At 39.0% G+C, this 25,810-nt stretch overlaps 2 protein-coding genes across 7 annotated transcripts; one reads left to right on the forward strand and one right to left on the reverse strand.

Annotated features, from left to right (window-relative positions):
* Positions 1-668: 668 nt before the first annotated feature.
* On the reverse strand, positions 669-4,303 carry RWDD2B (RWD domain containing 2B). Of its 3 annotated transcripts, none has more exons than XM_055801989.1 (5): positions 4,185-4,303; positions 3,351-3,569; positions 3,196-3,263; positions 2,118-2,483; positions 669-1,423 (listed from the first exon to the last, which is right to left on the reverse strand). In XM_055801989.1, exons 2-5 carry the CDS (start codon positions 3,555-3,557, stop codon positions 1,186-1,188), a joined length of 879 nt encoding a protein of 292 aa, XP_055657964.1. In that variant the 5' UTR covers positions 3,558-3,569; positions 4,185-4,303; the 3' UTR covers positions 669-1,185. The 3 variants fall into 3 exon arrangements, with proteins under 3 accessions (XP_055657964.1, XP_055657963.1, XP_005240659.2); XM_055801988.1 differs by lacking the exon at positions 4,185-4,303 and adding an exon at positions 4,094-4,169; XM_005240602.4 differs by lacking the exon at positions 4,185-4,303 and adding an exon at positions 3,662-3,914.
* On the forward strand, positions 4,023-24,916 carry USP16 (ubiquitin specific peptidase 16). Of its 4 annotated transcripts, none has more exons than XM_055801980.1 (18): positions 4,023-4,143; positions 6,082-6,180; positions 8,712-8,890; positions 9,523-9,626; positions 11,983-12,086; positions 13,928-14,109; positions 15,231-15,323; positions 16,014-16,144; positions 16,520-16,607; positions 17,478-17,556; positions 18,426-18,517; positions 19,332-19,388; positions 20,515-20,682; positions 21,293-21,965; positions 22,653-22,747; positions 23,972-24,058; positions 24,316-24,472; positions 24,583-24,916. In XM_055801980.1, exons 2-18 carry the CDS (start codon positions 6,120-6,122, stop codon positions 24,705-24,707), a joined length of 2,475 nt encoding a protein of 824 aa, XP_055657955.1. In that variant the 5' UTR covers positions 4,023-4,143; positions 6,082-6,119; the 3' UTR covers positions 24,708-24,916. The 4 variants fall into 4 exon arrangements, with proteins under 4 accessions (XP_055657955.1, XP_055657957.1, XP_055657958.1 ...); XM_055801982.1 differs by having other exon boundaries at positions 13,931-14,109; XM_055801981.1 differs by lacking the exon at positions 4,023-4,143 and adding an exon at positions 4,265-4,369.
* Positions 24,917-25,810: the final 894 nt, after the last annotated feature.

The raw sequence follows: 25,810 nt of genomic DNA on the forward strand, positions 1-25,810 counted from the left end.
CGCCGCGCAGCGCAACGTGTACGCCGTGTAGCTGGGCGGGCCTTAGGCTTCGCACCCACCGACCGACGCTAAGAGCGCGGGGGCGGCGGGCGCTTCGCGGACCCTTCCCCCGAGCAGCGGCGCTTCCGCACGGCTGCCGGGGCTCGGCCCGCTCAGGGGCGCACCGGCACCGGCCTAGCGGCACGGCCGCACAGCACTGCGGAGGAGAGCGGCCGAGCCCACAGCAGCCACCCGAACGTTAGGAATTGTACCGGATCTGCACAGAAATAATCAACATCAGAAGCAATCAGTGTCCTCTTGTTACGACACGGATGTGATTGCGGTACGGCATCCATAAGCAAAGAAAAAAATTAGCCGGCCTTGATACAACTTCGCTGAAACCCGTGCAGCCCAGGGCCCCGGGAACTACCCCGCAGCAAACCCGGGAGCCCGGCAGAGTGAGCCAGGATCGTTTGACAGTTCTGGAGGGCGCTGTAAGGGAGCCCGACCCTCGGTAAACTGCTGCTTTTCCACAGGTAAACTGGGCTCCTCAGCTACAAGACACCGTGGAGCCACCACAGTATCTCTTTACCTACATGCACGCTTTCACCTACAGAAAATTCTTACACCTCGGAGCAGGCATCCTAGTTCAACCCTGTTTGCATGAACAAGACTTATAATTTGGCATCTCCTTTTTTTTTTAATTTTCTTTTTTAATAAAACACTAATCTCATGGCTTAATATACTTTCAGATAGAAAGCAGAAGAAAAGATTGGTACAAAAAAAAGTCTTCATGTCACGTATGTAAACAGTAACAAATAATGTAAACATCATATTTCCTCTGCTGGGATATCCACGCTTCGTTTTTGTCTCTCCTTATTCATATATTCATTCACTGTAATACCATCAACTCATTCATCTATAATTCTGTAACTGCCCTGTAGGCTATCAAGCATATTTTCTTTCATTGCAATTAGGTATGTACCCTAAATCTCCTTACACCCAGGAAGTGTAATAAAGCATTCATTTAGTAATTTTCATCAAGATTTCACTGGAATTTTTTTTTCATTAAAAACTGTATTCATCGTATCAACCACAAATTATTGAAACCCTCTCTGATCAACTGTTGCCGAACAACTAAGGAATCTGTTACGATCATTAACTTAGAAATGCAGGCACTGGAACCTCTCGAGATCTTCAACCCCTTCAATGCCCTTCAACCCCAAAGTACGTTTGAAAAATGTCAGCACATCCTCTTTCTTCTAAGAAATGATACAGCTGCCCCAAATCCATATGATTTCCCCTGGCACCATGTGCATCAAAACATTTTTCTTCCAAAGTGGAGAACTTTCTTTGTTTCTGAATCTCAGCATGTCCTCCACCTTCCAAAGAAACATCTTCTCTGTGCCGAATAAGAATTCTTTTCCACGTCAATCTTCTTACTCTGAAAGCAATTGGAGAAATATGGATCTATCTATGAAATACTATTTTAGAAAATACTATGAAATAGCTGTTATCACAGAAGTCAATACATTCCATTTGTACATATTTCTTGACAGAGATAATGGTTCCCTGGCTGGTCATAGAAATACTACTCACATGCAAACACTCCCATAAGCAGGAGCTTGTTTCTTTCTATCTCCTCAGGATCCAAAAACCTTAACATTATTCCTCACACAATAATTGATGAAGATGTGGTTTCAATTTCAGTGCTTGCTTCTGCTTTGCCTGTGCTAAGAATTCTTATACTCTCTTAGCTGTTATAATCAAATGACAATGCTCATTTATAGTCTGCACCACCCAGAAGTATAAATGATGGGAGCAGAATAAAACATGAGTGTAAAGCGATCGAACAGCATACATATCTAACATAATTGGGGTACTGCAGTCCATCACTATACAAGTAAAATACAGAGGAAGATAAAACAGAAATAAATGTGCACTGTGCAGTACTAGCAGCTTTGCTGCAACCAACATTACAGCAGATATTCATTGTTGTAAATACATTATGATAAATAAATAGTTTGCAGACCTTAACAGGTTAGAAGGTGGTTGGATTTCACACCTTCTGGCCACATACACATGACAAATGTAATATTCTAACTACTAATGATATGTAAGTACAAAGAAAAACTAACCGTGACCAGAACTCTTCACAACTGCTTTGTAGACCTTCTACACAAACAACACCTGGTTTCCCTGGCATGCAAAACCCTGACAGAGAGAGCTCCTTGGCCCAGTCAATTATATTTTTTCTTTTTTGCTTGTTGTAAATATGATGACTATAGATCCACAATCGAGTGAATGTGATTACATCTGGCTGCGTGGCGTTTGATGTTGCCGATGAGGAAGATGAAAGCTCTTTGTCAATGTAAGCAGCTGCATGGTCTTTAACCCATTCCCTTGCACTCAACATGCAGGGCTCACCACTGCAGTTTTGCATCAAATACATTTTTAGATCAGAGTTCAGGTGAATCTGCTGAGAGCGGCTTAATAATGATGACCTAAAGAAAAAAAAAAAAAAAAGAAGCAGTTGCAATACGCTTGACATTTAGCATGTTTTCCAAACAGTTTTACATCAAGTTGCCAAAAAAACCAGGCCATATTTAGATAGTATGCACTTGCTATGGATATTTAAGTGATAATAGCAATGAAAAGGTCTTTAGTATTTAGTTGATGTGCTGACTCTTGAATTCATATTTAGTACTACCAATCTGTAAATCAAAATCAAGAAAAAGGCACTTGAAAAGTAAGTGTAGTGGTTGAACTCATTTTCTGTCATCTGCAAGGCTACTTATGCATATGTAACAGAAACGTTCCAATAAAAAATAACAGAAGCCTGAGGGTAGCAGCATTTTGACAAAGGAAGAAGACAACCAACTGAGTAACTTTTTACTCCTTTAGTTAAGTGTTAAGCCTTGTCAAAACAGACAACAGTATCTTCTTGAACATCAGATGTCTGAACAGTATTTACATGTAACCCCTCTGTACAGAAGACGGCACTCCTCCATGCTTTTCCCATTTTTCTCACTTATTTGCTGAGGACACCAGAGAAATCATAACCTTGTAGATTTTTCTTCAACATTGTTGTCCATCTGGCTTAATTTGACAGAAAACTATCAAAAAAGGACTGGGTTTTTTCCTATTATAACTGTATTTAAGTAGTACACCACACCTTCTGAACATTTTTACTTAGCTGTACTTTTAATGCCATACCTCACAGTAATTTCTGGTAGAACAGTTGGATATTTAAACGGTAATGCACAGGCCATGGAGAATTCCACCTAAAAACAAAGAAGTGCATGTTCAGTTCAAGCAAGCCCTAAAATCCAACAAAACAAAAATAAAAATAAGAAAGGTTTTTACTATACCATAGAGGCATTAGAGACCTCTGGCTTTACGTTCAGTGTAAACTGAACCTTTGAAGATGGCATCTCTGCAGACTCATTTTCAACGTAGTGTTTTAGTTCTGCTACTGCCAGCTGGTCGGTCACAGCGAACTCTTCCTCATATGGAAACATGCTGGAGAGTAAATCTAATTCTGAAATTTGCATCTCGGCTGCTTCTCGGTTAGTCATTGCTGTTGTTTCCTGAGCGAAGAAGAAATTAGGGAAGAAAAACAGGGCTTGAATATGGGCCACAGTGCATTAGCTACCTCCGTGTAAATCATATTAATCCTTACACCGACGCCCATCAAACGCAGCTCGTCTATGTTCAGCAGCGAGGAGCGTGAGGCCCCTCGGTGGCCTGCGGCGGGACAGCCTGTAGCGACCCGTCACCAAACACATCTCCCCCTCACAGGGCCGCACTCCCAGAGCGCAGCCGCCTCTGCTGCTTTGGCACCCGTAGAGACGGAGGTTGGCGCGCCCGGGGGGCGCCCCTCCGCGCACGGCCGGCCCCGGCCACCCGCACCGAGCGCCCAGCGGCAGCCCCGCGCGGCGGGAGCGGGGCCCGGAGGTGCCTGCGCATGCGCTGACACGTCCCCGTCCCGGTCCCCGCGCCCTTCCCCCGCGCCCGGTGCGCACGGCCCCACAGTGCACCGCGCCGGCGCGCGCATGGCAGGCGGCGGCCGTCGCCCAGCCGCCTGGGAAGGAGGCGGGATTCCCGCGCTGACCCGGGTCGGAGCCATGCGCCGCCAAGTCGTTCACGCTGCGGCACCGGCAGGTGAGGGACGGAAACCCCAGGCCCTGCTGTCCCGCCCCTACCGGTCTCCTTCCGCCGCCCCGGGACTCGCTCCTCCGGCTCTCCGCAGCCCCCGCTCCGGCCGAGACGCCGGCCTCTCTCCGTTGGCCGCGGCGCCTGTCAGTGAGGGCGCGGGAGGCGGGCGCGGGCTAATCGGCAGCGGGCGGGGCGGGGCGGCGCGGCGGCGGGGCCCGGTCCGCGGGACGGGGTGAGTGGCGCGGCCGGGGGTGGCGGGGGGACGAGCCGAGCGCCTCAGCCGGGCTGCGCCCGAGTTCCGGGGCGCACCTGCTGCCCGCCGCCCTGGGGCCGGGGAGCGTGGGGCTGCCCCTGGCGGCGGGCGGGCGGGCGTCCGGCGGAGCCTGTGGGGCAGCGCCGGCCGCGCCGCGGGGCTTCCCCGGTGGGCCTCGGGGCGTCCGGCGCAGGTGCACTTTGGCGCTTTGCAGACCGCTCTGTATTATAATATATATATGTGTGTGTGTGTATATATATATATATTTTTAAAAAAAATGAAAAAAGCAGGCGTTTCACTGCTTTAGTTGCTGGGGTCTGCGGGGCGTTCCGTGGGAAGGGCTGGTGCGGAGCCTGTCAGGCGAGTCCGGCCGCGCACAGCCTGGGTGCCATTAGCAGCTGCACGTGTTCGTCCCGTCCGGCCCTCCTGGCCGGGCAGAGGCAATTCAGAAAGGATTTTAACGGTTTTGAGTTGTTCATTTAAGATCAAACGTCGTAGCTTTTTGTGGGAAATTGTGCTGTAGAGGCAGGTTTTGGGATGAGCTGTTGTTTTTCTGAACAAATGGCATGCAAAGTTGCAAAAGCTGGTAGTTGCGCTCCTGATGAAGTGGCTGCCTACCTGTCGTTCAGCAGCTCGGTAGCGTGCTTCGGAAAGGCTTTTCATACAAAAAGCCTTCAGTGGGTATGGCGCCTAAACTCTTCCCAGCTTAGTTTCTTTCTGATTCTCTTGGGCTGGCTTCCTTTTCTTTTGGCTGTGACAGCTCCAAGCAGGCAGCTGTTCTCCATGGCCAGTGTGCTGCTGAGTTCGAGCTAAGAAGTGATTTTGAAAGGACAAATATTACAAGTCACTTTTACTGCAGTGCTAACATGTTTACATAAAGGCTGGACAGCAGGGTTAGGCCGTGCTGCAGAGACTTGATTTTTGAACCCTTCCGGCTTGCATAATTTCATTGTAGAGCATATGTAGATTTTTAAGTTTACCTGATCTTTTTGAATGATCTTTTTTGAGATAAGTGTCAGGGCCTTGTGGGTGCTACAGACTAGAAGCTAGAAGTGTCCTACCTCGGGTGCAGTAGCCAGATTCTTGAAGGCAAGTACCTGGATTAGGACTCTGTAGTGGTAGATCTTGGGTCTACAGGCATACCAAATAACAGATCCTGTCTGAAGTATTTGTTTGGTATGTTGGGAAGGCAATCTTAAGTCTCCCCCACTGAAGAAACTGAAAAATCAGAACTCCTATTGTCTGTATATTTTGGAATAATTAGAGTATTTGCATGTGTCAGACTTCATCAGAGATACAAGAATTTGCAGTGAAGAAAACTGAATGAGTGTAATTGCAAATAACTTTGTGAAAGAATTGGTACAGATGCAGTTCTTACCTAAGTTAAATAAAGTACAAGTTCTAAATGTTTATAGGATTTTTGGTACTTAAGTTTCCTATCTTGTTCTTTTTTGCAATGTTTTTGATTTAAGATTTTAAATCATTTGGGTTTTATAATTCACACTGTGATCTTACCGTACGCAACACCTAGTTATATGTTAAAGTGTAATCAATATTGTTTTTTTTAAACGCCCAATTGTTACAAGTTAATTCACTTCAAGAAACATTTTGGCCATAGAAGTAATTTATGGGTTAGAAATGAACAAGTAAAACAAAAGCCTACTTTCTAACGTACTATTTTTCTTTGCTAGGACACTGTTCTGTGTAAGAAAAATTCCAGACTACAAATATGGGAAAGAAACGCACCAAAGGCAAAACTGCACAGTCTGATGAGTCTTTGGATACGCTGGGTACGTTTCCTCAAATAAGTCCGTGGTCCTAATGTTTGTTTTAATCTCAAAGGAGGCTTGAAAACTCATTAATATTAAAGGTCTCTATCTGGGGCTAGTCACTGGCTTTGAAATCTCATTTACAAGGTGTGGGTTTGTATAATTGAAACCGAAGTCACCAAGAAACATTAGTGTTGCTACTTTTCTAAGCACGCTAGAAAATAATAATCCTGTCTTGAAAAGTAGGATTATTTTCTTGTTTTTGAGAAACTCTTGACACAGTTCTTTACAGATACACAGATTGTATAAATTTCCTCAGAACGTAAAGTGTTTGTAGAGTCAGCTGCTGAGCTTGTCATGATAGATTTAAGTAGCATTTTCCTAATGAAGATTTTGTTGCAGAAGACTCTTGCTTCACCAAAAAGGTTGTGATTAAAATACTTTTGTGAAAGCATTTGTCTTTACATTAGCAGCTATCTTAGCTGAGGTGTCCAGGGCCAGTACTCTCTACTCATAGTGCTTTTTGGTTAAAACCTCTTTCTCTTCCTCTCCTTCTGTTCATAATAGTTCCTAATCCCAAATAGTTAGTATTATCCTTACAGCTGTACTGGATCGGGTGTCGAAATTTTTTTAACTTGCTTACCCTGGTTATTCTAGTTCTTGTTCTTGCTTGTGCTGTGCAGCATTCTTTTCTACCCCCTTGCCTGTCCTGTCACAGATTATGTCTTGCCCGTCTTTTTTTATTGATCCTGGCTGGGGAAACGAGTTAAGCCATGTTAATTTAGCTGGGAGAGAGCACACTTACAGTTTTAGCCAGGACGCTCAGTGTGATGGCCTGTTATTTTAAAATCAAGTCTACTCTCCTTTCGTTTCCTGGTTGTCCTGGTCTTGTGGTAGCTTCTGTCTGCTATGGCTCCTTAGCTTCCTTTGTTGTCTTTCTGCCCCCCTAACCCCAGAGTCAAGAAGAGTCTGCCGTGACAGTTGCTCATTTTTTCCTTCAGCAAAAAAATCAGTTATGGTGCAGTTGCTGGTGGAATCTCACTTCTTTGGCTAAAAATAGGCTAGCTTACAGTCTGATAAAGCCACAAATGTAAACAAAGACTGATGGTTGTGAATAACTCCAATGTAATAGTAGTAGGCAACATACAAAAGGTTTCTTTAAAAAAGACAATTTAGAAGTTGTAGGTGAAGCTTGTTGCTTTTAAAAAAGCTTAAACAATGCATCTAAATATCTGTTTGTTCTTATTGGCTAACATTTTTACTGTGGTAAAATCCTATAATCTTGGACAGAAACAGAACTGTAGGTACAAAACTTTCCACCTGTTTCAGCTTGTGGCAAGAGAAGTTTACAGCCTTAAGACAGCAACCTTGTGTATGGTCCTTAACAAAGAGAGATTCAGAACTGTTATTCTATCTGAGCAATAATAAAACCTCTGTAGCAAAGGACTTAAGACAGTTGAATTAAGTAAATGGCTATGTAATTCTTCTCAATCATAATTTCACAAAAATTGGTATTTTTTTACATGTTAAGTACATACAGCATTTTTTTTATCATGGGTTTGTTTACTCTGTGCTTTTTGACTTTTGAGATAACTCTTTGTAATGTCGCATATTTGACCCTGTATATGCAAATTTAGGCATTTCTTACTGTAAATAGCATCATCAGCCTATAACTCTTCACTAAATGTCTTGGAAACCTATACTGAAAAAAAAGGGTGGGGAGGGGGGATTAAAATGATTTACTCATTTTTTTTATGTGGAAAAACTTGATTCAGTTTGCATACACATTGTCAGTCGCAGTTTCTCTGTACGTGACTTAGGCTTACGGACAGCTTCTCTTTATGCAAGTGACAGTGTAACTGACAACCTTAAAATTTAATTATCTTTTTTGGGTTTTGTTTTGAACTCCTGGTAGTAGCTCTTAGCAACAGATGCCTGGTTTTGGTGTAACCATACTTAGCAGAATTTGATTAAATAGCTGGAGTTCACACCAGGCCCAGAAAGTGCAGCTTCAAGTAGGGTACAGTGTTGCAGTGCAAAGTGATAATGATGTAGGTAGGATGACTCTGCCATTCTTTTTTACTGTAGTTTGCTGCATAATTTCACCGAGGCAGCTCAGCTGGAAGCATAACCTCCATAATCTCCACTTTTATAGGCCAGCCAGGTCCTGCCTTGGTGACTGGGAACCGTGGCAGTGGGCTGTGGCTGCTCCCTGCGAGGTGTGGGAATCATAACGCCACAATAATAGAAGCCCACAGCCTGGCACAGTAGGTAGGTTTGTATCCAAAAGTTTTGTCAACTCCTCTGACTAGATGTAGGTTTGAGCAATATTTATTTATTTTTTTTCCAGTAACGTAGTAGTTTAGGATGCAGCAACAATATCCCCAGATTGTGAATGGGGTATCAAAGGGTTTCTTTCTGATATGTCTGCTAAATTGTCAATGTTTCTTTGACTCTAGAAAGGCTACCCTAGCTTCTGGATTGCTGCCTGTGTCTTTGACATTTGGATTTGTTGTGATACCTACATCCTTCTTGTGCTTTTTATTTTGTAGAACCTGTGTGCAAGCATATTCGTAAAGGATTGGAGCAAGGTCATCTGAAAAAGGCACTACTGAACGTGGAGTGGCATGTTTGTCAGGACTGCAAGGCAGACAATAAGAGACAAGAGAAATCTGAGGAGGAGGCTGATAGAAGCCCTTCGATATGGTTATGTCTAAAATGTGGCCATAGGGTATATCTTGTTTTGTTGCTAATTTGTCTTAGTATCTTTCAGTGTCTCATGATAATAATAGTGGAACAAGAGAGCTTCTAGTTAAACTTTGGCATTCTTTCTTATTTTAAAGTGATGCTACATACATTATCTTATATATTGTGGTGTGATTACAAAATGTCTACTCTGAATTGCAAAGGAAGTCCTTAGATGCATGGCACAAAGGCATTTAGCAGGCTTATCCTGAGGACTTTTATTTTTCCTAGAAAGTCCAAACTATTTTGCTAAGAAAATAATTTCTGTTTAATGCTCTTAAATAAGATCTTATGCTCACATTAGTTTACTGAACTGAAAACTCTGCATGCTGAAGCAGTTTTTGTTCTTTTTCATTCTTCAAGCTGTTCAAACTGGAAGTTAAATATTAGATATTCAGTCCCCAAGCAACTTTATAGTTATTCTGCACCCAGTAAGTTTCCAAGTTACCTTCCTCTCTGCAGAAGTGTGTGTCTTGGAATAGAGACCCATCCATTCATCCTAATTAGTTTAATGTAATTAAACAGTTTTGATGTTAATACTTTGTTTATACACTGATTTAATGTATGTTTCATTGATAGTCAACTGGATTTTGTGACACTTGGTTATCAACATTGTAGGGCTGTGGCAGAAATTCTCAAGAACAGCATGCTTTAAAGCATTATGCAACGCCAAGATCAGATCCCCATTGTTTGGTTCTCAGTCTGGACAACTGGAGTGTGTGGTGAGTTTGTCAGGCAACAGAGGCTGGGGTATAATTTGTGTTTCCTTTTCTTTTTGAATTCTAGCATTTATATCTAGGTGTATGTAAAGCATTTCCACACACAGAAGTCCCAGCAGTCTTTGCTGAGATTTGCTGAATAAATATTACTTTCCTGTAAAAGTCATAACTAGAAAACTTCCATAATTGAAGTTGAAATGAACCAACTAGTAAATGCTCTTGACTTCATATTTTTCTACTTTTGCTAGGTTGGAATACTGACATGCAGAAACAAATATTAATATGTAGCTCTAAATCTTAACTTTCAGCCTTGGGAGAAGCTCCTTTCTGATGCACACTTAGTGACAAACTTTTATTACTTTTATTTTCTCAACATATATCACATCTTAATACAATATGTGTGGTTAAGAAGCACAGCTGTAGAATTAGAAGATGCTACTGGTTCAATCAATACAAGTTCCATCTCCCTGGTAGTATTTCCTTCTCTTAAAAGGAATAGTATGTTACAATAGAAGAGGGAACCTTATTTTTCTAAACTGTGCTATACAGAAATACTGTGTCTGATACAAAGAGGTTTAATTTTGCTTAGTAACCTTTTTTAAAACTTGTTGTTTGTCATTATATTCACTTTATCATTACCATTACGTCTTAACTTGATCATTTTGAGCACTTCTGTGTGTAACAATTAGTATTTTTATTGAACTCTAGAATGGAAATAGACATTATTAATAACGTGTATTACTAATGAACTAGTGAATTTTTGGGTAATGTAAATTAGTGTTAAAATTATTGAAGTTATTTAAAAACTACATTAAGTTTTAGAACTGAGAAAATAAATCAAAGTACTTGCAAATGAGAGGAAGTTGTCTAAGCAAGATGTTTTGCTTCCTTCTAGAATTTCTTGGGTTTACAAACTTGCACAAGTAATTATTCAGATTGATATATTGGGTATAAACTATTGATATAAATCAAACCTACAGTCAAGAACTGTATTTCACAGTGGGCCTGGTACATAAAAGCAAAAGCAGTTTTGATCAGAATTTATTAATGCTACGAATGTATGAATAAATCTCTCTATGGTGTGCGTGCATATGTGATTGAAATTAGATTTGAATAGTACCTGTAAACAGTTAAAAGAAACATTTTGAAGTTGGAGAGAAAGAGGAAAGGTCTAGTAATTCGTTAAGTTCTGGTGTTTTGGATTTACAACAAGTGCTATTGTCTGCATTTTCAATACTGGTATGGCATAGCAGTTGGATCTACATAGGTTTTTTCTCCACCGGTTAAACAGCTATTGCTGAAAAACCTGTTTTCAATCCATTGATTCCTTCAAGGTTACTCACAAAATTTTTGATGGATGAAAGGTTATGATGTTAAAATTGCCTGTGGAATTAACTGTCATTTGTTACTCCAGGAGTAAGAATACCTATCTTTATAATTAACCAAACAAATGATAAATATGTTATCAGGGATCCAAAAGTTTAGCCAATTTTTTGAATGAGGAATGAAGAAATGTGAAAATTGCAGCTAATTCCAGAGATGCAAGAGATTGAGGAAAGTGCTTTTAATATCAGAAAAATAGTCTGACTTATAGTAATCCTAAAGTCTGCTAAATGCATTTGTGCCTAGGAACTGTAACTGGTATGTTTCAAAGTGCAGAAGTACTTGCATTCTTTTCGATACCTTTTGTCACCTCTTCAGAGAGCTGATTGGGCAGAACTACAAAATCGGTATATACAACTCTCCTTTAGCTGAATGTGTCCCAGCAGAATTTTACTCTTACTTGAGCCTTTATCACTGCAGCTTTTATTACAATTTTGTTTAAAACAGATTAGTGGCCTAACCACACAGTATTCTGCTCATAGAGACAAACAAGTTTGTATCAGCACTGGAAGAGCAAATAAAAATGCAGGATTAATGGAGGGCACAGATTTATTTCTTACCCAATTTAAATATAATGAAGTACTTGCTTGGCTACAATACTCAGAATATGGCATATTATTCATAAGTAGTTTCCTTTAGGGCCTGATATCATAATTTCTTGATTTTGGCAAAATTTTCCATGCATTTATATTTATTGTAATAAGGTTTCTAAGCACATCTTTTAAGAGTCTTAATTTATATTTGTAAATGGCTGCCTGCAGTCAGTGAAATAATTTGGTAAAGATTATTTTTTAAACTTTTTATTTTCTTGATCAGAAATAGATTGAACTCTGAGACGTCTAAATTTTAAAATAAATCTTGGAATTTTATAGTTGTGTAATGAATTGTATCAATCAAGCAAATAGTTTAAGATTTTTAAACAACAGAAAAAAAAATGATTAATTGTTTTTATTTTGGGGGGGGGGGGCGGAGACAGGTGCTACATATGTGATAATGAAGTTCCCTATAATACTTCAACCCGGTTGGGGCAGACTGTGGATTATGTTAGAAAACAAGTTTGTATTGATTCATCACGTACAGGTAAGTAATTATAGTATACATACTGTAGATCAGAAAGTCCTTTAAATGTAGGAGAGAGTGTACATTCTGGACTTACAGTACTATATTAGATTTAACTTTTGAAGTACCTTACGGTAAAATAAAAAGCTAATTTCTTCCCTTTTTTTCTTTGTCAGAATTCTGGTAGCATAGGTAACATCCTAGCCTGTGGACCTAATTGGACCAGATTTTGCTCAGTGTCCCCTAAACTTGTTACAGGACAGAAATACAGGAATAGGAGGGAAAAAAATACAATTGTACTATGGCTTTTTTAAACAATGCGATGTTTGGTTGCTCCGTAAGGAATTGACTGAGTACTTAGAAGTGCTGTGTTTGTTAACGATTGTTTGTTCAGGCTGTCTTGAGATCTGAAGGAAAATTGTCATTGCTAATGATAGTTTGATTATATTTTTTAAAACTATTTTTGTAGGTATTTGTGAATGTGTCAGCTGGAATGACTTAAGTCTCCAGCTGTTGCATAACATTTCCTAATGGAAGTAGTATATATAAGATGATTTGTCTGCTGGGTCTGTACATTTAGTATAGGTAGCTGCAGTGCATTCAGTATTCTCTAAAACGGCATGTTCACCCTGTAGTCTATCTGCAAAATGTGGTGGTTTAAAAGGAAACAACCCCCAAAACCCCCATGGTTTCCACAATGGCAAAACCATTTTTGTACAAGGCATTTCCACTAGAAAACTTGGAAGAATTGGTATATCAAAATAAATGCTATAAGTTGTAGCTATCAGAAATTCCAAAACCATCCTACACTTGGGTGAAATCATAGCCCCATAGGGAAATAGATCACAACCATCCAGTAATGCCACGTGGCTGTGTCTGAATATTTGCTCAAGAAACAGCTGAGGTTTTCCCACAGGGACTAGAATCTTCAAGAGGTTTTGGTCAGTCTTTCCCAGATACATTGTTTCTCTACATCTAATATTTGAACTTTGGATTTGTTGCCAGCATTTTCTCAGGTTTGAACTGGAGAACAGATGAATAACTGGGTGTCAGTATCAGGTGTTCCATCTATTGTTGTCCACCTGTCTGTTTCTTGTCCATCTGTGAAGACTGTATTATCTCTTCCTTGTTTTCTCTGAGCTGGTGTTACTTTATTTTAAAGTTAATCTTGGCTCATATCCTATTATCAGAAACCTAATCAATAGCAGACTGCCAAACTGGCAGAACCAGTATGGGGGGTGTTCTGAAAGTTACCTGGAATTCCCTTATGGTTTTATTAAACAGGTCATTGACATTTTGAGCTCTGCACCAAAGTAATTTTGGGGAAAATGTCTTTAGTGTGTCCTGAAGAATATAAATATTCCAGTTTCATCTGTTTAGGTTCATGAAGTGAACATGAGAATGCTTTGACAGTGGGAGGGCTCTGCATTTCATTTCAGACAATAGTGCCATGTCTAAAGGGATTTTATTTCAGATGTCATCTTGTTAGATGTTGTATAAAGCCTAACATTGGCGATTTTGCAACAGGAATAAAATTTCAGATAACACATGCAGAGTTTCAGAGATTGCTGGCATGAACGGCTTGTGGGCAGAGTGGCATGTTTAAATTGCGTGCTGATCTGAAGTGGCATTTCAGGGGTTCCTTGATTATTTTTTTTGTTCGCTTTGTTGAATTTTTAACTCCTGTTACCTAGACAGTTTAAAAACCTAAACCAGTAGTGTTACATTTATACAATTACAGAATTAGTTATCGTATGTTTAAGTTTTAAACACTGTGGATTGCTGCTGTTTGTAATTACTTTTTCCTAGCCCATTCCCTGTTAGTGGGTTAATATGTGGTATGTTTTTTTTTATTATTTCAGTAGAAAAACAACAAGAGAACAAAGGATTTGAAAATAAAAAAGTAGAAAAAGACAGCAAAAATGAACAAGAAAAAGAAGTCTCACTTAAAGAAGAGAATTCTCATTCAAGTACTAACGCAGAAGTGGCTGTGAAAGGACTTAGTAACTTGGGGAATACGTGTTTCTTTAATGCAGTGATGCAGGTATGGTAGTTATTGCTCTTAAAAGCAACTTTTGACTAGGAAAAAAAAACCCCAAAAAACCTAGCCCACAACAGCCCTGCCCCCAGTATTTTACAATGACAATTAGAATGTGATTTTTATCTGCCAAGAATGATGCGTTCATTATAAAAATAGCATATTGACCCAGAGAAATATGAAGAAATGGAGCTGCAGGTTCAGACTTGCTTCAGGGGAAAATACAGTAAACTGCCTTGTCTTTCGGGCACAGCATCTTTCACTGATGGAGATAAAGCATGCCAACTTCCTAATTTAGTAATAAAATACTGTGGCACATCACCCTTGCTGACCTCTTAGACTGTAAGAGATTAATACCCAAAGACCATGGGTGTTCACTGAAACAAAAATGTCTCGGCATCAGGAAATCAACTGAAAAGTAAATGTTAACAGGATGAGCATGTTGTATTGCTGTCTTTAGTGTCTTGCTCGGCTAGGAAGTGTTTGGATAGAATAAACTTGCTCTTTCTTGTGTATTTGTTGTGGTTTAACCCCGGTGGGTTTAATCCCAGCAGGCAACTAAGTACCATGCAGCCCCTTGCTTCACTAAGAAAATTATTCCAGCCAAAACCAGGACAGTATTAAAGCTCATATGTAATCTTGTGCTGATTGGCTCTTGCTACTGAAGCTTTACTCAAACAAAATTCCCACTGTAGTTGCAAGTTTTAGTAAACTGCTTAATTTGATTTTTGTTTCTAAAACAAGCAGATACGCACACTGCGTTTTACCTTTTGATTTTGGAATCAGACACTAGTAAATAGACCATCAAAAGATCGTAGAAGAATATAATAATAATAAAAAAAAGACATAGTAAGAAGAAAAGAACATAGAAGAATAGTACATTTAGGGTTTCTGCTATCTAAGGTAATACATATAGAGGACACTTGGAAGTCCCGTTAGCTGTACAGAATGTACTTTTAACTGCCAAACACTATTAGAATTTCCAGAGGGGTAGCTACCATTCTAATTCTGCGGGAAAAATAAATTGCTGTAATCTGGTTGCTACAAATTCCATGACTAGTGGAGCTCAGCTGCCCTTCCTCTTGTTGCCAAGGTACCAATCTTTTTCTTTCTTTTGTGTTCTTCAGAATTTATCCCAAACTCCAGTCCTGAGGGAGCTGCTTAAAGAAGCTAAAATGCCTGGCACAACAGTTAAAATAGAGTCACCTGAGTTATCCATGGTATATATATGCTTCAACTTCCATAGTGTTTCTCCCCACCCTTCCAGTCTGTTAAAGAAACAAGCAATGTTCATCTCTGGATTTTAAAGCTCTCAGCTAAATACTAACAAGATTAAGATGTAAAATCAGTGGGAACTTCACCATTGACTTCCATAAAACTGCTTCTGAAGTCAGCAGAGGTCTTTCTTTCAAAGTGAAGAGCCGTGATTCAATACTCTGTTAGTTGTCATCAAAGGAGTATTTACATTATGATTAAGTGGTTTAAAGGATGAAAATGTGTAACACTTGCTATAGTGTCACTTTTCTAAATGCACAATAGGAAACTAGAGAATGTCTGCTATGCTAACTTAAATAACACTTCTCGTCACAGTTGGGGTTTTGGATGGGAAAGAAGGGTTGTGTGTTTTAAGAAATTGTATTTTTTTTTCCTAATAAAAGGGAGAAATAATGGAGTTGCAACTAAGCAATATATAATTAATGATTCTTAGCCCAGTATTTTGGTATCATCTCATGAGAAACCACATGTTGATTTTTTTGTCAGGTTAATTTACTGCCATTTTAGAATTTTATGTGTTCTGTTTTATAATAATGTTTTCAAGAACTGAAGTGTTTAGACAAGGTAAAAGTTTCTCCAGAAGGTTCCATCACCAAATTAAAGCAAAACAACTTTGTTGCTTTTGTTTAAAACAGGAACCTCAGCTGATAAAACTAGATCAGCCAGGTCCTTTGACATTAGCCATGTATCAGTTCCTGACAGAAATGCAAGAGACAAAAAAAGGGGTAGTCACTCCTAAGGAACTTTTTGCTCAGGTTTGTAAAAAGTGAGTATCTGTACAATTGCATGTCATAGTGAGTATGAAAAAAGTTTTTTAGTTGCTTAAAAAGGTCAGTTTTCTTCCTTTATTTTTTCTTGAGCTCACATCACAGCATATATAATCTGTGTAATACTTAACAAGTTTTGAAAGAATAGGATTAAGAGCAAAATATAAATGAACAGAAGTAGAATGAAAGATAGTCAGTGACCTATTCTGATTAGCTGGCTTTGTATTTTTAGAAAATACCATATGTAGACATTTGTTGCTTTTATATACAGACATGTTTGAGACTTTGTCTTTTTGTGTCTGGTATGAATTGTTTTTACTTTGTCTTATCTTTTAAGTTCAGTTACACTTTACAATTACTGTTTCATTTAACAGAGCAACACGATTTAAAGGTTATCAGCAGCAAGACAGTCATGAATTGCTTCGTTACTTGCTTGATGGAATGAGAGCAGAAGAAATCCAAGTGAGTGCCAGTTTCAGTTGTGCATGCCCACCTTTGTCATATCCCAGACCAAGACTTTTTCCTCTGCTGAGGGGAGAAAGAACTTTCTGAGTCAACCTCTGTAGTGTGATTTGTGCTGCCCATAGCATGCACTTGAAGCACATTAGCAACAGAGCTATAGAACTGAATAGCCTTTAAGCAGTGGACTTGTGAAGGAGCAGCCATGGGTATTGCTATTTTCATTTAACAGAACTATCCAAGGAATGAAGTTTGCTTGTGGCCTGTATCTCTTACATATATTGCACACATTGTTCAGGTTTCTGAGGTGATGGTGCTTTCTGCCTTTTTGGGAAGCAATGTACTGGTTACTCTCTATGCTCTTCTAATAAAATCTAATAGAAAGTTCGGTTTTGGTTGTTTTAAAGGTCTTCAATTAATTCAACATTTCTAATATAAATGTCTGTTGTTCTGCAGAAATAAATTGACTTGTCCAAAATTTCTACTGAAAAAGTGGGTTTGGAGTACGTGTAGTCACCCTAAAGAATGTCCTTTTGTCTTAATTTCTGAAATGCCTGAAAGTTCACTTGTGGAAATGCCATCTTTTTCCTTTTTTTTTTTTTTTTTTTTCCAGTTTTAATTGGGGAAAGCATTTAATCCTTAGACTAGTTTTTCTTACATACTATTTGCATCATGGTTGCAAGCTTGTTTCTCAGTTGGTTATTTGTTTAATATTTGCAGGAGCTATTTTGTGTCTGCAGGCATTTGTGGTTTTTTGTATTGATGCTCTTAATTGGAGAAGATTAAACTTCATCTGAAAGACTTTCGTGACATGAACTAGTTAAATGAATTAGTTTAGGAAATTTTACAGTGTATTTGTTTTGAAAATTTCAGCAAGTAAGTGTTGGAATACTGAAGGCAGTGACTGACTCTAACAAACAAAATGAAGAAGAACTTAAAAAAAAAATTAAAGGTAAGATACCTGTTACTGATGTTCTGATAATTTAAAATCTTCTGTTTCATTGAAGTACACAAAGTAACATTAATAGTGTCAGCTAAAAGATACGTGTTTAATTGTACAACTTTATGCCATGCCCTGAGTATGTATGTATCTAGAATATAAGGCTCAATAGTGCTGGTCTATTTTTTTAAATGTCTCACTGATTCTGGTGTTCTTTCCTTCTTAACAGTGTAAGAGAGAATTGATTTGATAGACATTATAGATTAAAATATGTTTGGGTAGGGTTTAATCATTTAAATATTATGTAAGAAATTAAAATATTAGCACATAAGGGTAATGATTTATTCAGTCCTAGCAGTCCATTGTTAATAAAAATTATTCTGTACACTGTTCAGGTTTTTTTAACTTTTCAGATTAGAAGATGAAGAGCAAGTTTAAATTCAGACTGTGCACTACACTGAAAATACAACTTGAGGAAATTGCTTTTGTATGTAAGGCACCTATACAGGCAAAAGTTGGTGCTTGTTTTTTAGCTTCAGACAGTTAAGTCCTGAAAGAAAAACAGGCACATTTACTGGGATGCAGTACTTCTGAGAAAACAGGAAAATGTGTTTGAGTTGAGAAGGTGGTAAAGGTGTTGGTTCAGTCAAGCTGTCTTCTGCAGATGTGATTTTGCCCCCATTTCTTTGATATATGAAAGAATTTTAATTTAAGAATCTTGCAGTACTTGCTGAGGATACTAGAACAGGTCAACACATTCCAGCGTACATCTTGCATACTGTATTATCTTTGTTTTTTATTTGGTATGCCATAACTAAATTGGTTGCCAGTATACTATATATCATATCATTAACTTTACTATATACTTTGTCAATTCTCAGAATATGAAAAGAAAAGGGGAATACAAAGTTTTGTGGATCGAATATTTGGTGGCGAATTAACCAGTACAATTATGTGCGAAGAATGCAGAACCGTAAGTAAACTGCCTGCTTTGAACAGCCTAGAGTATAATTTTATGTAATCTGCAGAAGAACCCCAAAGTAACTACATGTAGAAATCAATTAAAAATTGGCAAGGTTTGCTTCAGTTAATACACTAAGAGTTGACTAGCTGCATGCTTTTCAGAGGGGCATGGTTTGGCTGGAATCTTTCTTCCCCTTATGTTATAAAGCTAATCTTTTAGTTCCTTTTAGAAGCCTTCCAGAAAAAGAGGTCAGCAACAGCAAACTGCCTCTGCCAGAAGAATTCACTCAGACTCCCAGTAAACGCCTTCCATTGGTGGAAACTAGAGTGAACTAATTGTTCTGCTACCAGCAGTATGCTGCCAGGGGGCCTTTGCTTTTTCATTAGATGATTAGTCTTTCCCTTTCCCACACTGGAATGACCGTGGGTTTGCCAGGGGAGTAGTTAAGCAAGAAAGCACTACTGGGATAATGCATACTGATAATGAAGTAATTAAGGGCATTATTAGTGAGTGGGCTAGACAAATATCATGACAGATTACAGATATCAATCTCATAGTCCCTAAGCTGGGTTCTCACGTTCCTGGGCCACTAGAAAACTGAAATTTGTGAAAGTATTTCTTGTTTGTTTCTGTGGTAATGACAGTTAGATTTTGGTGATGGATAGCTGTTTGTGAAGGTAGATTAGCTGTGTTTTACCTTTGTATGCACAAGTGAAAGCATACGTTGAAGGCAAGCAAGCCCCTACATGCAAATAAGCCTATTGACAGCAAGTTAGCCACTTCTAAGCAAAATTAAGTTGGACTTCTGAATATTCATTTGAAGGTATCCTTGGTCCATGAATCTTTCCTTGATTTGTCGCTTCCCATACTAGATGATCAGGTAAGAAATTGTATGTGCTTGCTTTTTGGCTTTGTTTTTGTTTGATTATATGAAAACACCTTTATTATATAATCATTAGGGAATTCATTTATACATCTTTCATATGTCTCTTTTGAGAGCTAAAATTACAGATTTTCCCAGAAAGAGAGAGAATAATATTTTCCTGAGAGTCATTTCTGTAAGTTGTGGCTCATAAATAGTCTCTGGAAAATCACTGATAGTCTGTTGGTGATCTTGCTGCTTTGTCCATTAATGTTTCCAACCTGGAGATTGGCTTAGGGAAATAGTAGAGTATGTTGCAGTGTTGTGTCACTATTACAGAAGGCTGAGTTGCAAAGAGCAACGCTTCCCGAGTCATCTTCACTGTTGTAAAAATGAAGGAAATTGCATGACAGTAATGGGTGCCTAGTAGTTGCTTGAATACTTTTTGTTTGTTTGTGGTTTTTTCATCCATTTTTCTGCACTGAGTGCAAGAATACTTCTCATGATATTCATGTTATTGAATAAAGGTAAACATTGGTAGAATGGTATGTGAATACTTGATTGATCTCTAGCACTCAAAATACTTGGTTTGCTTTGTGTTTCTTACTGATAATCTGTAATATTTCAGATTTGTTATGTTGCACTGCTCACGTAAAAGCTAATGAGTAAATACTGAAGTGAAACCCCCCCATCTAAAGGGATCATATGTCTTCTGCAACAAACAAATTTTATTTTAGCAGAAAGAAACAATTTCTGTGGCAGGCAGTTCAACTGAAAATGTCTCTGCTTGTGTAAAATGTTACTCTTCAGTGCATTTAGTAAGATGTACATCTGTTAGAGCTAAAGGTAATATTGCCCATTTACAGGTTCAGAATTTGGCCCTCCATAGCCTTATTTTTTTTTTTATACTGTTTGATTCTGCAAATCATTGTTTCACATGGACTCCCTCCAGAGTGAGACATCTCTTTCGTAACGATTAGGGTGAAATAAATGAGTTGTGTGTTATAGTCATTGCAATGTTTCATTTGAGCTGAAAAGTCAAATAAAATCTCATCCTTGTGGATTTCTTTGGAACACTGTCTTGTGATTTGGGACAATAACATCTCTACTGCTGTTGTTGTTTTGTGGCTTTTGTTTTTTGTAGAAAGTAAAAATTACAAATGAGAGAAATCTTAAAAAACCCAAAGACAATAAATCTGAAGATGAAGAGAATAAAAATAATGACTGTTATCTTAAGCAGAGAGATGAGCCCCCTGGTACAAGTAAGCACCTTCAGAAAAAAGCGAAGAAACAGGCCAAAAAACAAGCCAAGGTTGGTCTTGTTAAGTATTTCACTTTTATTAATAAAGTGCTTGCAACTTCTGGTAAAAGCAATTCTTTTTGCTTCCTCGGTTTAGATGATGGAGGAGACAGCTTAGAATTTCTCCTCACTCAAATGCACAATGGAAAAGACAGATTGTATCTACGTATTTGCTATTAAGGAGTTACGTGTTCTGTTAAGAGTTGCTGCGCTAGGAATAAGCTGATATCCAGAGGAACATGGAATTTACATTGCCTGCCTGAAGTAGCATTAATTTGAATCAGACAGCCGTTCTCCAGTCATTGATTGCAAGAATATTCATAAAACTTTAGAATACAGATGTAAAAAAGAATTGGGAAGATATAAAGGGAATCATTAGTTGTATTTGAAGATACTGTGTAACAAGGAGCAGTGGGAACTATTGCCAAGTGAGGATAAATTCGGTATTGGTTGAATTGATCACCTCTGTTCATTAAATCATAGATTATTCTCCCCCCCTTCCACCCTTTGTATCTGTGGCATGCTACAAAAATTTTGCTAAACAAGTAGTAAGAAATGCTAAATATAATTTAAACTTCCTCTGGGTTTTGTGTTCTTGTTTATTATGTACTCCAATTTGCAGAGCCAGCGCCGCCAGCAAAAACTTCAAGGAAAGGTGCTTCACTTCACAGATATCTGTGCAACTGAACAGTCAGAAAAAGATGTTGAGTATAACCAAGAATCAGAGGTGGAAATTAACTCTGAAACTTGTGATATGAAGCAAGAAGAGGAATGGTCAGATTATTGCAAAGATCACTGCTTAACTCAAAAAGATTTGAGTATACAGGGAGATAATACAGAAGTTCAGAGCATGCATGAAAATACAGGAAAGACAGAACAAGGATGTGTAGAAAAGGAGTTTTTCATGGATCTCCCTATGGAAGGCTCAGATTCACCTGTAAAGGTTGTCAATGGCCTTGACAACCTGTCTCTGAAAGACGAGGATGATGAAAATGAAGATGAGGAAGAGCTTGCTACTGACTTCTCAAAACTACACTTGGGTGCCAGCGCTGAATCTGATACAAGTACCTTAGATGACCTTCAAACTGTTCCCGTCAAGACATGTGAAGTATCGACTGAAGATCCAGAAACAGCGTTTTGTACTCTTGCGAACAGGGAAGATCTGAACCCAGAAGAAGGTTCAATCCATCACTGTTTGTATCAGTTTACCCGTAATGAAAAACTTACTGAGACCAATAAACTACTCTGTGATGTATGTACACAAAGACATTATGGACCAAAGAAGAACACAAAAAGTATGACAAATTATCTTTTAAAAGAAAATTTTAAATATGTCTTTATCTGCTGCTTGGGTGGGTTAAGCGGGGGAGTGTCCCTAAAGTGGTATTTTTGTAACTTTAACTTGGATCGGTTGAACAAGCATTCAGTGGGTGGGTTGTCAGAACTTTTCACACAGATTAGTACAAGCAACTGAGCAGAACAGCAGGCTCACAAGCCTGGCTACACAGTACCGCAGGACTGAAGAAGAACAATGAGCAAGGAGGAGTGGGTTTGGGGGAGGGAAAGGGCATTTCAATCTAAAAATATATTATCTGGATGAACGTAGTCAGTAGCTATTTAGTGACTTCGCTGTTCTTTCCTTAAATGTGAAAATTCTGCTGTGACAGTCATAGGGAAATCATGTCTGTGTTTGCTCAAAAGGCCAAGAAAAGCCACTTGCGATTTCTGGTTGAGTTGTGGAGAATGAGCAAGAATTCATCCTGCTTGTGCTGACACCACTCATACGTGGTGTGAGCGGTTACTTCTGTGATAAGGGGTCTGCAGATGGCAGCTCTTGTCCAGTTCATCATGTTAAAGGGGAACGTTCAGTTTCACAGTTGTAGTGGATGACATTGTGACAGTCTAAATAGTGAAAATAAAGACATTCTTGCTGTAACATTTGTTCACGTGTTACTCATTGGTGTTTTTTTTCTTTTCTCCAGGTGAAAAGAAGTACATTTATACTAATGCCAAAAAGCAGATGCTAATCTCTCTTGCTCCTCCAATTTTAACTCTTCACTTAAAGAGGTTTCAACAGGTAAGTGGCAGGCTGATACTGCAAAAATGTGTATGTATATATTATCAGTTTAACATGTATATATGCACATAGTGCTAGCTTAACTTAAAATTAATGTTGGCATATTTTCATTTCCTATAAGGCTGTTTTGTTTTGGTTGGGTTTTTTTTCCCCAAGGTTTGAAAGGCATTGGTGTGCAGCATTGGTTTTTTTGGTCTTTGAAGAGTTGGGGTTGTATTTTCCTGAAATAATATCCATTAGTTATCTGGAAAAACAGTTTTGTGAGTTTATTTGCATTATATTCCCTCATTATTCTTATTGTTTACTTTATCAAGCAATATCTTAGCATTAATTCTTTCCTGCTACTATAGTAGTTCATGGACTCTTACATTTCAGTACAGATAGAATCGGATCCCTTACTAAATGAATGTAACAAATGGGTCTGAGGAATTGGAAAAAAGAGGATTCTGAGCCTTACTGCGTGTGTGTGTGTGTGAATGGAAAGCAGTGCTATTTAAATCTTACTTATAAAATCCAAAGTAAAGTGGCTTTACCTTTTTTCTAAATTGTAAGAAAATTTTTATTTTAGGGCTTTAGTTTTCCAAGAAAGAAAGAGGAAAGAGTATCACCCTTCTAACTCTAAAGCTATTCAGTATTTTGGTCAAAATACTTCAAAAATAAGGGGTGTGTCTTTAGGTGAAAAACAGTTTCACAGAGAAAATGGAAGTGTTCCAAGAGACTGTAAAATGATTAAGAAAATAATATTTGTCATCTTTTGCTTTTGTTTTTCCAGTTTGATGCTAGAAGATTATTTGAATAAGGTGGGAGTAGAAGTTACGTCAGTTTTGATGATACAAAAACAAAATTAGATCCTCAGGCATATTATGTATGTGATACGTACGTATCAGTATCTGAGAAACGAGAGATAGTTACATAAGTAAAGTAGAACTGATTCTTTTTCCACTTTTGCTGTTACATTAAGTTACCCTAAGAGTGAGTTTAAAGAGCCTTGTTAACTTGTGCTGCGGTGCAGCATGTTGGGGCAAGGGAGTGATGCTGGAAAACCTTGGGCATTGGAGGGGAAAAACCCCCGAACAACCCAATGTTGCTTTTTCCCTGATTTTGTTTAATGTAAAACTAATTCTGCATTGTTGAAGCTTTAACCTGAAGTATTTAGTAACTCAGCATGGTTTTGATATGTGCATTTTAACATTATGGGGTTTTCCTCTACTTTGTCTGTTTAAGGCTGGATTTAATCTACAGAAGGTTAACAGGCACATCAAGTTTCCAGAAGTGATAGACTTGGCTCCTTTCTGTACAGCTAAATGTAAAGTAAGTGGGAAAACAATCGGGTTCTTCTTCCCCATGTTCTAATGTGTTTTCACAATGAAGCTGCTTAGCAGAATCTTTGTAGAATGCTTGTCAAGCTCCAGTTGTTTTGTGTAACTTGCAAGTGCTGTAGTGCTTGCATGAATCTGTAATGATGGGCCTCCCTGTCATCAGCATGCAAGTCAAAGTGAAGAGTTTACATTCCAGCTGTGTTTAAAACCCAGTACCTGACTGACATACCTAAACTTTTGCTTTTATAGAATGTGGCTGAAGGGAATACAAAAGTACTGTACTCTCTCTATGGAGTTGTTGAACACAGTGGGACAATGAGGTCTGGGCACTACACTGCGTATGCCAAAATGAGAAATATGAACAACCATCTCTCTGACCTTGTCCTTCGAGGACAGTCTCCTGAAGGTGAATAATAGGAAGTGTTTTACAAATTATTTCTTGCTGCAGAACAGTAATGGGATGGGTTGTTCCAATTCTTTGTAATGACTTTTACTCCTGAATTCTTCCTTTCACAGCTTTAGAAACGGAACCAGTAAAAGGGCAGTGGTTCCACATCAGTGATACCCATGTACAAGCTGTGTCTGCATCGAAAGTGCTGAGCTCACAAGCCTATCTGCTGTTCTATGAGCGACTCCTGTAACTCATCTGAAAAGCCTTCTTGTATGTCCAGCAGTCTTCAGGTGCTCTGAAAGGCGGCAGACGCAAATCACACTGTTAACATGTTGTTGGAGCTACTGTACCCAGCTGCAGGAATATACTTCATGCTTCTTAGACACACTGACAAGTGGATAACTTATACTTTTTCCAGTGTTTTCACTACTTCTAAATAAATGTTTTTTCAAAACTACAGCTCTGAGCTTCTATCGAGTAATTTGTGCACTGGCACAGGTAAGCAATGATTACTTTTAGTTTCCTGCAGGTGCTGTACATCTTCAGCAGCAGCTGTTTTGCTTTAAAGGGACCAGCTAGAACTTTGAACTGTAGTTATCTCAGCTATCAGCTTTTCCTTGTGTATTTTAAAATGGCTTAGAGCTGAGACAAATTCAGCATCAGCTCACCTTCCACTGCTGGTTTACATCCAGTAGAGGACCCCTCAGTCTGCAAACTCCCCAGCAATCCTTTTGTAGGGAAACCTCAGATGGGTATTTTGGTAAGGCTGGGAGCTCGGTGCTCTCTACCTTTTGCTACAGGCACTCCAGTGTAGCCTTTCCGCACTAGACGGGTAAGAAAACCAGTTAGTCCTGCAGTGACTTCTAACTTTAAAGTTCTCTACAGGCTCAGCTTCACATGGGGTTTCACAGAAATAAAACCTTGGGTCCTCCATGCTTGAGCAGCAGCTGCTTACATTCAGTGCATTTTTCACAACAACCTTACCAAGAAAAGGGGCAGTCTTGCATGTTCTTGTGACCCTTACCAGCAGCAGCAGCACTTGTGCAGCTGACGATATCAGTATGCCAATCCTTCTGAAAACTTGCTGAGTTTATTTTTCAGCCACACCAGCAACTGACTATAAAGCGAGCATCAGTGTAGCTGTCGTACGGCAGCCTTATTTAGGCATAAGATAGTTCGACTTGATTTAGCCTTCCACTCCCTTCTGGCTGTGAAACGGAGTAGCACTGACAAGACTAATAAAAGGATTAATTATTGAAGTGGCTTCAATTTCAAGTGCAGTTCTCCTTCCAAGCTACTCTGAGACATACAAGCTGTTTAATTTCCAAGAAGAATCTAACCAAGAGGCTTCAG

The sequence above is a fragment of the Falco peregrinus genome, chromosome 4 (genome assembly GCF_023634155.1).
Source record: "Falco peregrinus isolate bFalPer1 chromosome 4, bFalPer1.pri, whole genome shotgun sequence".
NCBI classification, from domain to species: domain Eukaryota; kingdom Metazoa; phylum Chordata; class Aves; order Falconiformes; family Falconidae; genus Falco; species Falco peregrinus.